The 14,420-nt window shown below is 41.1% G+C and overlaps 1 protein-coding gene across 3 annotated transcripts in view; it reads left to right on the top strand.

Moving 5' to 3' along the window:
- The window catches only part of PTPRG (protein tyrosine phosphatase receptor type G), a 389,287-nt gene that overhangs the window by 314,587 nt on the left and 60,280 nt on the right, over nt 1-14,420 (top strand). For all 3 annotated transcript variants that reach the window (XM_068202110.1, XM_068202112.1, XM_068202111.1), the window contains 3 exons: nt 260-309; nt 2,639-3,437; nt 10,166-10,298. In XM_068202110.1, coding sequence (XP_068058211.1) covers nt 260-309; nt 2,639-3,437; nt 10,166-10,298 — 982 coding nt within the window. The remainder of the gene's footprint in view (nt 1-259; nt 310-2,638; nt 3,438-10,165; nt 10,299-14,420) is intronic.

The following is a 14,420-nucleotide window of genomic DNA, read 5'->3' on the forward strand; positions in this document are numbered from 1 at the left end:
TTTCATCCAGCTTGGGGTTGAAGGACAGAATTTGTTTTCTGTCAGTAAGCCGACATTGCCAGACCTGAGTAATTAAAGACAAGCGAGTCCAGTGATTCGTCAGTGCAGAGTGAGTGAGTAAAGCCCAAAGAGCTGAGTTGCCTGTGCTCCACACTGAGACCTGTGCCTGTATTCTGCAGGCACATGTTGAGCAGTAGTTTTAGCAGTTTTCCTCTGCCTCCTCCCCTGCCCTGACGCGCTATTCTTCTTCTCTCCCCAGCTAACACCACTCGAATTTTCGAGGGGACACGAATTGTGAAGACAGGAGTGGTAAGTCATGGATTTAGGGATTTGGGGACATTTCCCACCAGGTGGCAGCACGATGTTGGAAATCTGCAGCAGGACCCAGCTTTCCTGGGGAAGGGGTGTCAGACCTGTCACAGAAGGGTTTCTAGCAGAAAATACAGCTCCAATATGAAATGGTTTTCTAGCTTCATGCTCTGAGAGGCTTTGACCACTGGAAAATCAAGTGTTAAAATATTTTCCTCAATCTGTGTTCAAGCCATTTAGAGCAGATTTGTAAATTCTTAATGATGACTGTGGAAATAAATTTATTTTATTAAATGTATGAGCAGAAGTATATGCAACAGAAATAAGGCCTCATACACAGCATCTTTGCTCTTCCAGTGCTTTAAGGATACCTGATACTGTGTGAATAAAGCCTGAACAATGTCTTTGTTTTATTTTAATTCAGGTGAGATTGTAACAAGTCACTGAGGCCAACTTTTGTGTTCCAGAATCAGAAATGTTGGTACATTTACAGTAAAAGTGGAATACAGTTTTCATTTTGAAGCCATCTTATTAGTTAATTTAATATAAATAAACTATAAACTATTCATAACCTAAATTTCTTGGCATCCATTGCACTGAGTTGTTCAGTCAGATTTATGGGCTGGATTTGTACTATTGAATTTCCTCTAAGTACATTTCTTCTGGTTTTATTCTGATCCAGTTTGATATACTCCCTAGTAAGCAAATAACATATACAAAGCTTGCATTTGAATGATTTATGTTTGTTTAATGATGTATAGAGGTATTCTAGATGTATAAAATCTGCTGTCAAATTTTAATACTCAGTCCAGCTTTGAGACTGTTCATGCCAGCAAACAGCAAATCTCACAGTGCCTTAGGGATTCAGATTGATAAGTATCTGAAAGTTTAGATGCTTATTTAAAGTTTCGGCTTGAAATCTCTAAAGCAAAGGTTTTCATCTGAAATCTCAGGTTTTCTGTGATTGCAGCTGGTCAAAAATAATGTGAGAAAGCAGCCTTGCTTGGTTTGCTGCAGCATTTCAACTACACGACTTGACTGAACCCGGGAATTGCAGAGAGATGCAGAAATACTTTAAAGTTACAAATTTCAGTTTCCAGAATAAACATTTTACATTTTTCCAATGTTCAGCAACACCTATTTAACCCTTTTTTGTCCTCATCTGGTCATACCTTTCCAGCTAATGGTCCTCCTGCAGATGAATTCAGTAATGTGAGACATTTTTCAGTAATTCAGAGAGGAAGAATGGTCATGTTGTCCAGAGGAACAGCTGACTCAGCTTTTCCACAGAATTATTCTTTGTCTTTAGACAGTTCACTTCAGTCTCTTTTTCCACATCTAATTCAGGACTAGTTCTTTATGAACAGACCAAGGTTTAGTTCTTTATGTGTGTATAAGGGGTTTTATTTACAGCAGAGCACACACATATGTGCAGGACCCTCATGTGTGCGGTGGGTTGACATTAGAATATTATTGGCAGGGTGCAGAGGATGAAAAATCCATAGTCCATCTCCTGCTTTCTCTCAGTAAAGCAGGAACTGCCAGTCCTGCCTTTGTTTCTCTGGTGGTGGCCAGAGAGAGTCCTGTGTATGTGAAAAACTGTGACGGGTGTCACAGCCTGAAGATCCTGGCAGACTTGGTGGTGGCTTGCTGAAGGGCTCCTGATGTTCTCCGAGTCCCTCAGGAGTGCCCAGCTGGCCCTGCTGCAGTTCTTTTCCAACAAGAGCAATGCCTCACAGCAACACCAGTCCATATGAGAATAATCCTGATGGGTAAATTCAGGAAATAAAAATAGTATCCTTTGAGGCCCTCACAGTGTGCCTGGGAAGAGCCAGAGTTCCTTGTCAGAGCAGACCCAGCAGCCATGGATGTTCACGTTGGCAGCCATTATTTTGGGACAGCTTTTATGTAACACTGTATTTTTAAACTCCTGTCTTCTGAGGATTAAAGCACTGTGAGTAATGCAGCTGAACTCATTAAACTCCTTTACATTCTTCTCACCCCAAGAGGAAACGTTACTCACAAGTCAGTAGTGATGTGGGAGAAGAAGGTCCTGATGTAAAATAAGATAAGGATAAAGAGGGTTTTAATGATGATGTGGTGAAGGCAGGGAGGTTTCCTCTCTTTGTGGTTTGCTGGTAGCTCTGTAGCATGTTCTGTCCTGGTTCAGCCTTTCATCCAGCTGGTGTTGGATCTCTTGTTTTAAGAGAATAGCATGTGTGTGAAAAGGGAGGGAAAAGCAAGAGAATGACCCCAAGTGATATGTTGGGCCCCTGCTGATGCTTTCTGCTGTGTTTTCTTCCCCTCTGCTGCCGATGATCTCCTCAAGCCCACAGCATCTCCTGCCTCCTCAGCAGACATGGCTCCCATCAGCTCCGGCTCCTCCACCTGGACCTCCTCGGGGCTGCCCTTCTCCTTCGTGTCCATGGCCACAGGCATGGGCCCTTCCTCCAGTGGCAGCCAGGCCACCGTGGCCTCCGTGGTGACCAGCACCTTGCTGGCAGGGCTGGGCTTCAGCGGCGGGGGCATCTCCTCCTTCCCCAGCAGCGTGTGGCCCACCCGGCTGCCTGCGGCCGCTGCCCCCAGCAAGCAGGCCGGCCGGGCCGTGGTGGCCACCACCGAGGCCGCCGCCGCCGCCTCCCCGGGGCCGGAGCGGGACTCGGCGCTGACGAAGGATGGCGAGGGAGCCGAGGAGGGGGAGAAGGATGAAAAGAGTGAAAGCGAGGATGGGGAGCGGGAGCATGAGGAAGAGGAAGAAAAGGATGCTGAAAAGAAGGAGAAAAGCAGGGCGACGGCAGCCTCAGAGGCACGCAATAGCACAGAGCCCAGTGTGGCCGTGGCTTCCCCCAATAGGACTGCTGAGGAAGAAGGAAATAAAACCCTATCGGGAGAAGTGCCAAACCAAAACGTTGCCCCCACGGCTGGAGGTGCCGAGAAGGAGAGCTTTGCCGAAGCCGACACTCAGCCCCAGCTGCTCCCTTCCACCCAAGTGCCACCAGCGTTCACCGACGAACTGTACCTGGGCAAGATCCCAAGAAGACCAGAGACAACAAGAAATCCTCCTCCAAAGATGGACAGGTTTCCAGAGGAATATCCCTCAGATAACAAATTCATCACCATTAACCCAGGTGAGTGATCTTCAGGGAAACCATTTTTACCAGCGTAAGTGTTGGAAAACAGCACAGTCCAAATTCCTTACTGATTTCCAGTAGATACAGCATTTTTGTGGTGTCTGGCTACATCTGATTGGCGGGTTGTCATAGAACCCAACCCCACAAGTTGTAACTGGGAGGAGCAGAGTGGAAAGGAATATCCTTTTACTGGGACAGATTCATGGTCCTTGTAGCATATTGGAAGAGAAAATCTGGAAAAAATTTCATTCCAAACATGCTACTTCAAGAACTTTGTTGAAACGAAAAAGGTTGGGAATACAATGAACTATAGCTGTGAAATTAATTTGGAAGAGCAGCTGCTGTGCTGAAGTGGCATTTCATAGGAAGTTTGGTATATGTGCTTCTAGGTAATTTAATTTATCTGCAGGATTCTCCCTGACTGGGCTTTTAGATATTCTCCCAAATCAAGGAGATTTGGTTTATTTCTCAACACAAAACCTACATGCTCTGATCTTCCAAAACAAGGCACCTTCTGTGGGGGAAAAAAAAAAATCTTAACCAGGGAGAGTTCACATATTTTCTATTTGTCCTGATGAGAATTGCCAGTGCTCCTGTGCACTCCAACTCTGGATGTATGTACCAGCTCCACAGTGTGTGCACAGCAAATACAACCTCTTGGAAGCCTGCCCAGGTGATCTGCATGTGCTCCACGCCTGGTGTGGTCAGGGTTTGCTGCACAGGCCTCTGCAAGCTGGTCCCTCATGGTGCTCCCATGCGCCGTGCGGAATGTCCACACGTGTTCCTGCTTGGGGAGCTCCGGGCACTGGTGAGGAAAACTGCAGGAAGCAAATGGAGTGCATGCATGTGGATTTGTTTTAGATTGATTTATTTTGATTTGGATTGATATATTTATTAGACAAGTTTATTTGAGTGATCATGTGTATTACCACAGCATTTATGAGATGGTGCACTTTTTTGTTTGTTGTTTCTGAGGGTTTTTTACTACTATTGTTTGTTTTGCTAATCTGTAGCGTGTTTTATAATTTTCTTTTTCCATCAAAGCTGCTCTGAAGTAGTGTGAAAAAGCCTTGCATATTTATTTTTCCCTACATTGATAAACACAAAAATGCAGATATTGTGCATTCAGATATAGCCCAGAACCAATTTAAAAAACAAAGCTAAATCCAATCTTTAATAGCATTTGTTACAGAAATGCTGACCAGTCTGTAATGCTGTGAATCATAACTGTTCTGTTAGACATCAGATTAACAATGCAGAAGCTGAGAAACCTGCAACAGGTTGTGTTGATTTTTTTTTTTTAATACAATGCTGTTTTTCTTACTCCTCAGCTGGAAATCCTCAAAGGCCAGTGCTTCCACTGAATATGGTCTGAGATGCCTGTCAGGCCATTTTCAACATGCCACTTGCCCTAATCACCTTTGGGTTAGGAAGGAGCCTGTTGGGAGTGCTACCCTGTGAGAAGACACTTGGGAATGCAGGAGAAGGAGCTTTGCTCCAGGCTGGATCTAGGTTACCAAAGACACAGGCTGGTGAATTAGACTAGTACAAAGCCTAAGACTAGTTGCTTCAGCTTAATTATTTTCCCCAGTAACATGGAAATTTGCAATTCATACAGACAGACCTGACCTAACTCATGCCAGGAGTTGAGTTCAGTGAAACTCCAGCCATAGCAAGACCTCTTCCTGTGAGAAAGGGCCTTAAAGGTTTTCCATAACAAGGTAAGGCTGAAATTAAGACAAGTGAAGCCAAGAGGGCATTGCCAGAAGTGTCTGAAAGGATTCCTGAGCAGCAGCACAGCTAAGACTGTTCAGGCCACTTCCAAAGTAAGCAGAAAGCATCTCTGCAGTTTACTCTGTCCCAATGTGAGGGCAAAAACATTTTTGGATGCATCTTTTCTTCTGGCATCTTCTCTCTTCTGCATTTTTTAAAAGCTGTCAAGGTTTCAAAAATGTTTTTTTGAGGAGAAAGTTTATCATTTTAAAGAGTAGAAAATTGTTTCATAACAATGTACATTTGTAAAATTAATTATATGGCATCAAATTAGCAGTTGTAAGGAGAATACTGGAGGGGGAAGTACTCAGAGTGTGCATGATTAGAGGAGAGCAGGGAACTCATGAGAAATTACAGGGAAAGTGTGAGGCCAATTAGTGCAGCAAGGCTCATTTTCTTTTAGTGCCTCCTTCACATGTACATACACACACACCTTCCCCGAGGCCATGTCATTACTTTCCAAATGGCACTGGCCTCTTTTTGACTGTGGGATTGGCCAATGCTAATGATTGGCTTCTGTCACTGAATGCTTGCTTGCACTCTTCTCTTTCATTTCCCTGATCATCCTTTTCTCTGTTTTGATGCCCACATTAGACTAATTGTACTTTTGAGCTGCAACTGTTACACACACAGCTGCTCAGCATTGTCCGTGTCTCTGAAACCTGAAAATCAGAAAAACAGCAATTAAAATTATACTCTCACAAAAGAGGGAGGGGGGAAAAAAAGAAAATAAGCAAGGGAAAAATATGAAACCCAGGATGATTCAGTTTAATCAGGCTAAAGCAGATACTATCCCACAGAATTTTGGTTGATTGTACCAGACAATTATACAGGTAATTTTTTTTTTTTAACTGGAGTTAATAACTAGACTGTTGTAAGCAAAGTAATAGCTGTGGGGTAGGGGCAAAAGCCTGAGTGGTGAGCTGGGTCTGAGGACAGAGAGACCAGTTTGAGTCCTCATCCAAATTTCAGCCAGGTCCTCCCATCCCTCAGTGTTCACCCACCTCTGCTGAGTTCCTCCCATGAGAGGGCATTTTAGAGACAGAGAGATCTTGATGTGCAGGGTTAAATTTCAAGCTTGATGTATGCATTTAACAAAGACTGAGAACTGGGTTTTACAGCAGTCTTTGCCAGGTCTGAGGTTACAAAAGCCTTTTAGGGATAACCTCATTAGCATAATTAAACATCTGTGTAATTCTTCTCCATCTGCAGCAAGGATTATTAAGCTGTATTTTCACGTGACACTTCAGCCATTTTCACACAGAATCACAGAGTGTATAAAGCTGGGAAGGACCACTGGAGTCAGCTAGTCCAGTCTCCTTGCTCTAGAAAGGTTCCCCATAGCACTTTAATCAGGATTGTGTCCAGACAGATTTAAATATCTTCAGAGATGTACATGGCAGCTTACAAGAGCAAACAGCAGAATAGCATGAAAATAAAATAATTGAATTATTTGATGCCTGCAAACTATGAATTTCAGATATAGAATTAAATATGATTGGCATCTGTTACAAAGCAGTGAAAAGTCATGCTTAGTAGTGCACAGCCTGTAAGCCTGAATAGCAGGAGTGCCTTGAAGAAATAGGGGGTAACAGCTGCACCATGATACAAGCTTGTATCAAAGGTTTCTTTAAGAAACATGGATTTGCCTTTTCATCATTTAATAATAATGAATTAATATTATTATTAATATTATTTTAATAAATTTATTTATATTTTATAAATTAATATTATTTTAAATAATTTAATAGCATGGCCAATATTATTTTCCATAATTAATTAATACCTTTGTATAAGTTCATAACTTCATTTACTCAAGGGAAAGATGAGCAAGCTGACTTTCTCTTAGGAGACCATGTGGACTGAGGCAGTTCAGCAGCAGGGCTTTTCTTTGGTTAATGGTATCTGAAATGGTACAACAAACAGAACTTTGTCCTGGCAGTTTGTGCAATGGCAAGGAGTGATAAAAGTAGATAGGTTATATAGGACAGCTATGGTTGCTTATTATAGCAAGCAGTGTTACTTAAGGGAAATAAACATGTTTCTTTTCTCAGGAACCATTTTCCAAGAATACGCAGAAAAAAAAAGCACATTTCACAAACTCTAGAATGCCTCTTTCTTACCTTGACCTTTGCACAAGAATTGCACTGCCAGAGCCTCCCTGGCTGCCTGATGCCATCCAGTACTCCCCGTGCCAGGGCTCATCTATCCAGTGCCTGGGTGGAACTGCTGAATGGCTGGTTCACAGAAGTTATGGACTTTTCCAGGCGCAGGAGTAGATTTAGTAGTGCCAGGGCTTGTATCATGTGGGACCTCCTGAAACAGATATGCTGTAATAATTTTTATTCCTTCCTACTGGGATGGAATCCAAGCCAGTAAAAGGCAAACTGAATTAATTCAACGAAGGCATATGCCACTGGAAACTGTTTACATTTCTTAGCAAAAATGGAGTTTCCTAGTCCATTTTTTAAGCTTCCCCCATCCCCTGCCAAGTACAGCTTATGGTGGGCACTGTTACAAGGATACGCTGTTGACACTACCAGGGCTTGACATTGTTGCTTTGGAAAAGAATGAGATGGTGACTATTTTTTTATTTCATACTGTTTTGTTATATGGGAGAACAGGAAACTGTAGAGGCCCAGATCTGTCTTTTTGTGTGTGTGTGTTTTCATTTCATCTTTTTCCACGTTATCCAGCTTGCTAGCTTTTCTTAGGCTATTCTGCCATGACACTTAAGACAGACACCAGCTCTACCTCTGGCCCCAGCTGCCGTTCTTGTACAATTTTTATTGGCACTGGTTTGTTTAAGCTCTCACAGCACGTTACTTAAACAGTGGAAAACACCTTAGATTTTTTCTTCAAAGCCAGCACAGGAACTATGTCTTTTCTTCTGAAGCACATCACTGCTTGGGCATTCCCAACTGGAATTTTGGGGCCAGCCCTCAGCATTACGGAATGGCATTTGCTATTCTGGCACTTAGCATACTGAGCACTTTCTTCTCCTCACATCTGTGGTACAGGGAGTTGGCAGGGGCAGATTTCTGTGTTCTCCACACTAGACTGACTAAGAGGAGCATCGTGAGCACTGCAGAATTTAACAGTGTGCATTGGGACTCCAGCCCATGCTGTGCTTACAATGGAATTGAATTTTCTTCCCATGCAAACAGAAACATGTGGTTTTGTGTTGAAAGATGTGGAGGTGAAACTAAACAGAATATTGTCATTGGAGAGAACTGAAGCAACATCCTAATGGATATAAGGTGGTGGGACTATTTGGCTCTCCTACAAAGTTTCATTACATCATGTGGTTTTTTGATTTATCCCTTTTACTATTCTGATTAGTAACACCTCACAGGCTTACTTTTTTTCGTGCTCTTAAATGATTTGAAATGCACTGGTAATAACTGATGCCTCAAGACTTAGCATTTCGTAAGTTTGGCAAATACTGAGAATAAGCCTTTGCTCTAATTTGGGGGTTGCTCTTTTCCTTCTTCTTTGCTAGTCAAGGAATTCAAAGATGTTCAATCAAAGTGCACGTTCACTTTCCTCGAACATCCTTCTGATTAGCACATCATTTAGGCTGCTTGCTAAAGGGCATTACCTCTATCAGCCTAGTTCTCAAAACTAGGAAGACTTCTTGCTGGGCTTGCAGCAGCCTGCAGCCTTGCTGTTTTCAGCAGTCAGGCAAAAGCATTTACAATTAACCTTTACTTCCACGTTAGTTGAATTTTACTCCTGCCTATGGAAGAGTATAATCTAAATGCTATTAAAATAGAGTATGACTTCATGTTATGTGACATCTGGTGACTTCCAATTATCTGTGTTTTGCCTGCCTATGGTGAAAAGGCAATTATGTTCTTCTGGTAGGATTTGCAGCAGTTTCGGAAGCTATGATAATACAATACTGAATGAGGGCAAGGAAGCATGTTGGTAAGGAAAGACTCACACAGGCTTAAAAGTAGAAGTCAAGTGTGCATGTTTCAATCCTTGAAATCTGAAGCTGTTTGTACTAATCCTTTCCCATTATGTCCTGTTGACAGGTATTGATCAACCACTGCCTGTTTGTTAGGAAACATGAATAAGATACGGAATCTGCTTCTGCATTTTTCTTTTATCACTCTGTCTAAACCAATTTATTCATCAAGTCTACATGAATTTGCACAAATTAGATGTCTTTTGAAATACACTGGTGCAGTGTCTATGCTCATTGGCTCCAGTACTTGCAGAACTTCTAGATATTCATCTTATAGATGATACAATAATTTTAGTGAGATGTCATGCAAAAAGTGAAGCAGAGTTAACTCAGCCAGATCTCAGGGTATTGACGAACTTTAATTTTGTTCAAAAGCTGTGGCATAATGATTTCTTCTGTCAGTTACAACACATCCTATCCATTCATTCATCCACCCATCTTGACAATCCATATGCTAAAAAGTGCTTTCGTATGCAGTAACCCACCAGATTGTGACAATTCTGCAAATGATGTGACATGACACCCAACATGTTGAGGATTTTTTACTTTAAGATAGTTACCGAGAAATTTATTTCTAAAGCGAAGTATTACACCTAGCTTTGCAAACAGGGCTGTCCTGCACTGTTGAGAAACAGAGTACATTTATCTGCAAACACTGGTGACAGAGCACAGCATTGGCTCAGTGGGATACTCCACATCTGATAATGGGTGCTTGCACGAAAGAGTCCTAAAAGCGTCTAAGAGACCGTAATTACAGGCAGTAGTAAAATCCTAGCCATATGTGGCAATAAACACCATACTTCTGTGCTCTCATGTCTCAGACTCAAGACAAATGGAGTCCCACCCTGCAGTTAGAAGATCTCTGCTCTGTTTACTCATAGCATGCAAAAGGGATAAGCTATTTGTTTTGTTTACACATTTTTCCATACAGTAATTCTTTTTTCCATCCAGTGATTGTTTTTATGTGTTTAACACACAGCTGGCAAGAACAGCTCCAGCATGGCCACGAGACCTTCTCCTGGTAAAATGGAATGGATCATCCCACTCATTGTGGTCTCAGCACTGACCTTCGTGTGCCTCATTCTTCTCATCGCTGTGCTTGTCTACTGGAGGTGAGCCTGTTTCCTTATCAGTGGAAACTGATGAGGATTTGAAACACAATCCAGGTGGTGTTTTTAATGTGGTCCTGTGTTTTGTTATTTTCATATAGGTTACAGTGGTAGATGCATCAGATAGTTCTCTGGGTGCTAGAACAGCTTTGTTGGTTAACTATTCAGCTGTCTTAAATGCTGATTTTTGTGTCATGAAAATGAGCTGATAGAGGCAGCGGTAATGGTGACAAATATTTTTACAATTAGTCCCTCTGAAGTAGCTATAAAAAATTATCTTTGTCTTGGCCTTCAGGAAAGGTGGTTGTGGGAGAAAATGCCAGTTAGACTGGCTTTGGTTTCATGGGTGTCTTTGCCACAAACCTCCTGTGTAATCTTATACAGTTCTTTCTTTCCTTTGACTTACTTCAAGAAAGTGGGGTAAGCTTATTTCATATTCCACAGCAATGCTCTCTAGCATTGGTGAAGAGTTCAGAAGTGCACCCTGAAAGGTCTTGAAAGTAAAGATTGCCTCCTACAAAGAGACACCATCATTGACACCAGTGGACATTGGTTCTGTGGTGGAGACCAGGATTAGCATCAACAAATCCCTCTCCATTTGATTTAGAGTAAACTAAAACCTGCAGCACCTGCACATGTCAAAATCAGAACCCAGAGGCACCTCATTTGTCTGCAAGTTAACATTAACCAGGGATAAGCCCATGCAAGGTATTTAGGAATGATTTCAAAATCTGATTAGCTGGGATAAAGTAGCTTTGATGGGAAATACCAGCCCATTGATCATTATATTTGCAGAATCCATTAAAAAGGTACCAAGCTATTTTTCAGTACACCCATTTTGCTGACAATTAGTTGGCCCAATTGTTCAGGCTGAGAACATTTGAAAAAATTAATAAGTAAATGGCAATAGTCTTGTGAAAATAATTTCTATTAACATTTGTAAGTAATTTACATCAGTGCAGTAAGAAGGTGAATAAAAATTGCAGTGGTATATGCACAAAAGCTGAAATAGGAAAGGTTCTAAAGATCCAATTCTGTCATCCTGTTTTTCAGAATATATTGTCTTTATTTGAAGTACTAAACTTGGTCACATTCACACATTCACAGGCAAGTCCTGGAAGGATATGGTATATCTCAAAACACTGGGTTGAAGGATTAGTAGTATTTATCTAGTGTTGATACAAAATGCTCTTCTAAGGCAGAAAGGTTTTGAAATACAATGCTAACAGCTATTATCTAGAAGAATGTTGGTACTATATTTGCAAAGCATTTCCATTTCTTTGCAATTTCACTAGAGGAACAAGAGAAATAATTGTAAAATTTGTGTTTAATTTGCTCAAAGAGTAACAATACCATCCCTGAAAAGATGTTAAAGTTGGTGGAGATTAAAAATTACTATAGACGTGGAAATTATGCCATGTAGCAGTCAAAGTTTTTTGATAAATATAAAGCAAGAAACAAAGGAACAAACTTGAAAGGAAATAGATATACTACCTTTAAATAATCTGTGTGCAGTTCTGAGGATTTTTAACAAATACAGAGAGTGTATTAAAAATACACATGTGTTTTAGGATAAATGAACAAGCAACTAGAACACAAATCATTCCATGTAACATTTCACTGGGAATGTTGCAGACCATGTCACTGAAGTGGCAGCACAGCAATTCATTCACTGTGATTGCCTTTCCTCAGGAAAAAAATAAAATATTTACCTCTGTTAGTGTTTTAAAGTAAGGAAAAAAAAGAGATTTTGAAGCACTGCAGACTCTAATTCAGAAATTTGAAAGGAGCAGTAATTTGCATTTTCAGGAAAAAATACTTAGCTTAAGATGTAATGGGCAACATATGGAATAATTTGCTGAATAACACCATCAAAGCAAATGGCAGGAACACGAGTTTGAGACAGATATTTCAGAAAGGGAAACATGGTACTGAAGTGCACAGCAGAGAAACACTTGTGATGAAAGGATAACCCTTAAGGGGACAGGCGTGCTAGACCAAGGGTTCTTTTCTTGCACAGCAGTACTTTGTTTTGGTGTTAGAAAAAAACATTATAAATCAAAACCCAGAGAACTAGAGGAAGCAGAAGAGACATAGTAGCTCTTGGCAATGCATTGTCGGGGTAAAACAAATTTTATTTTTGCTTTTGCATTTTTGAGCATGTGTGGAATTAGATGATCTGAGACCGGTGGTGACATAACTGGAACAATGAAGCAGAGCCTTCTGCTTGTTTCCATCTCATCAGTGTCCTATTATCCAAAATAAGGAGTTAGAAAAGTTGCTTTGGAAGGTTTGGCAAAGCATTAATTTTGTTTGGTCTCTTTGTGGCTCATTCCACGATACAGCAAAGAAGTAAGTTTTATGAAGAAGACTTCTTGTAAGGAAGCTTCATTTTCTGTTCCCTTTATTTGAAAAGGAGACTGTCATTGTCTGATCAAGATTTCCTTTTTCCATCTGTTGAGCTTCCATGCTGTGTTTTAGAGCCTTCTTGTAACTGAATATATTTGGAAATGATCTGCCCCATTTCTCAACAAGACTCACTTATTTGCAGAGGTAATTTGCTGTTCTCAGTTCCTTTTTCATGTGGGTCCTGGACAAATGGTGAAAGAATATGACTAATGTTGAAGAGAAAGGGTCACTTCCATCTTTTTCATGTGGTGGCCATCTCAGTAATGAAAAGGGATGGGAACTTACAGGCAAGCAGAGCTCTGAATTACCTTTCTACTAAAATTTCCTGGATTCAGTACTTTAAATGGCACTGCTGCACAAAGAGGCCTGTGTGATTTTAAGTTGGTAGAGTGGAAGATAAACTAGGTCAGCATAATGAAGCTGCAAAAATTGTGCTGCCTTTTATCCCAGAAAAATGAGGAGAGCACAATCACAGGGTGACCACGAGCCACGACATCCACTGTGGCCTATTGGTAGCTGGGCTCCCAGGGCAGGAGGGACAATGATACTGCAGGTTCAGTTTGCTTCTGTGCATCTTTGATTCCTCTTGAGGAAAAGCTGGCCTGGCTGATCCTTGAGCTGTCATGGGCATGATGAAAGGGACTGTTGCTCCCAGGACCTCTAGTGCTTAAATTGATTTCTTTTAGCACCAAGTTGAGAATTTGAGTCTTAGCAGACAGAAAAGGTGAGGAGACCAGATCCTTGTTTTACTCACCATATGGATTCACTATTCACTTTTGCAGTGACACGGTGGTGCCTCTTTTTCTGCTTTCTTTTCTTTCATACTGTTTCCAGAAATTGTGTGCTGTAGGGATAACAACTGAGTGTTTCTGAAAACTGTACACTGGGATTTTAGGACCTTCACTGGAGCAGTGCTAGCTCGTCTAGAGCCCATTAAAACGTGGGCGTCATGAGGTGCTGTTTCCCAAACACTTTATTTTTGCATTTCTGGGCATTTGTTTTGCATCTGTGATTTTATACCCAGACTCGGTATCATGAAATCCATCTACAGATCTTCAAGGTCAGTTTAAAATCTGACTTGGATTGTCTGCAGTCTTTGACACTGTTACTCTCTCAGCCTTTGCTACGAGCTCTGGGAACTGCAGGGTGTGTTTGGTAGTGACCTCCAAACTATTTAGGGATTGAGTGCAACTTCAGTTTTTTGCAGCAAGATGAGTTCCTATAGTATGCTGAGCTGTAATATGGCTTGAAACATGTCTTTTCTAGAACATCCACTATATTCTGTAGCAAATTGAACTGGTCCTGAGTATTGACACTTAGGGGTAAACCCAGGGTCAGTGTCACTTTCATCTTCATACAGGTGCATGAGGATGACAGGAGAGTCAGGAAATCAACTGGAATATTTTGATACACAGCAAGTTTTGTCATTTGGGGGAAAATAACATATTTTAGGAGAGTGTGGTAACCTTCCACTGTTTGTTTTTCATTCTGATTTTTAATCTAAACACTACAGTCCTATAGACTGTGGTTTCAAAGGGAAAAAATAAGCAGAGAATATTAAGAAGCAATTAAGATTTTAGAGTTTAGCCAAGAGCAACTTTTAAATGAGAACTAAATTATAGCCATTTCTCATTTTCAGCTAAGAGGAAGAAATTCATTCACGACTATAGCTGGAGAGTTTTCTTTTTCTTTCATTTGAACAGATACCATAATTCA

The sequence above is a fragment of the Anomalospiza imberbis genome, chromosome 11 (genome assembly GCF_031753505.1).
Source record: "Anomalospiza imberbis isolate Cuckoo-Finch-1a 21T00152 chromosome 11, ASM3175350v1, whole genome shotgun sequence".
Lineage (NCBI taxonomy): Eukaryota > Metazoa > Chordata > Aves > Passeriformes > Viduidae > Anomalospiza > Anomalospiza imberbis.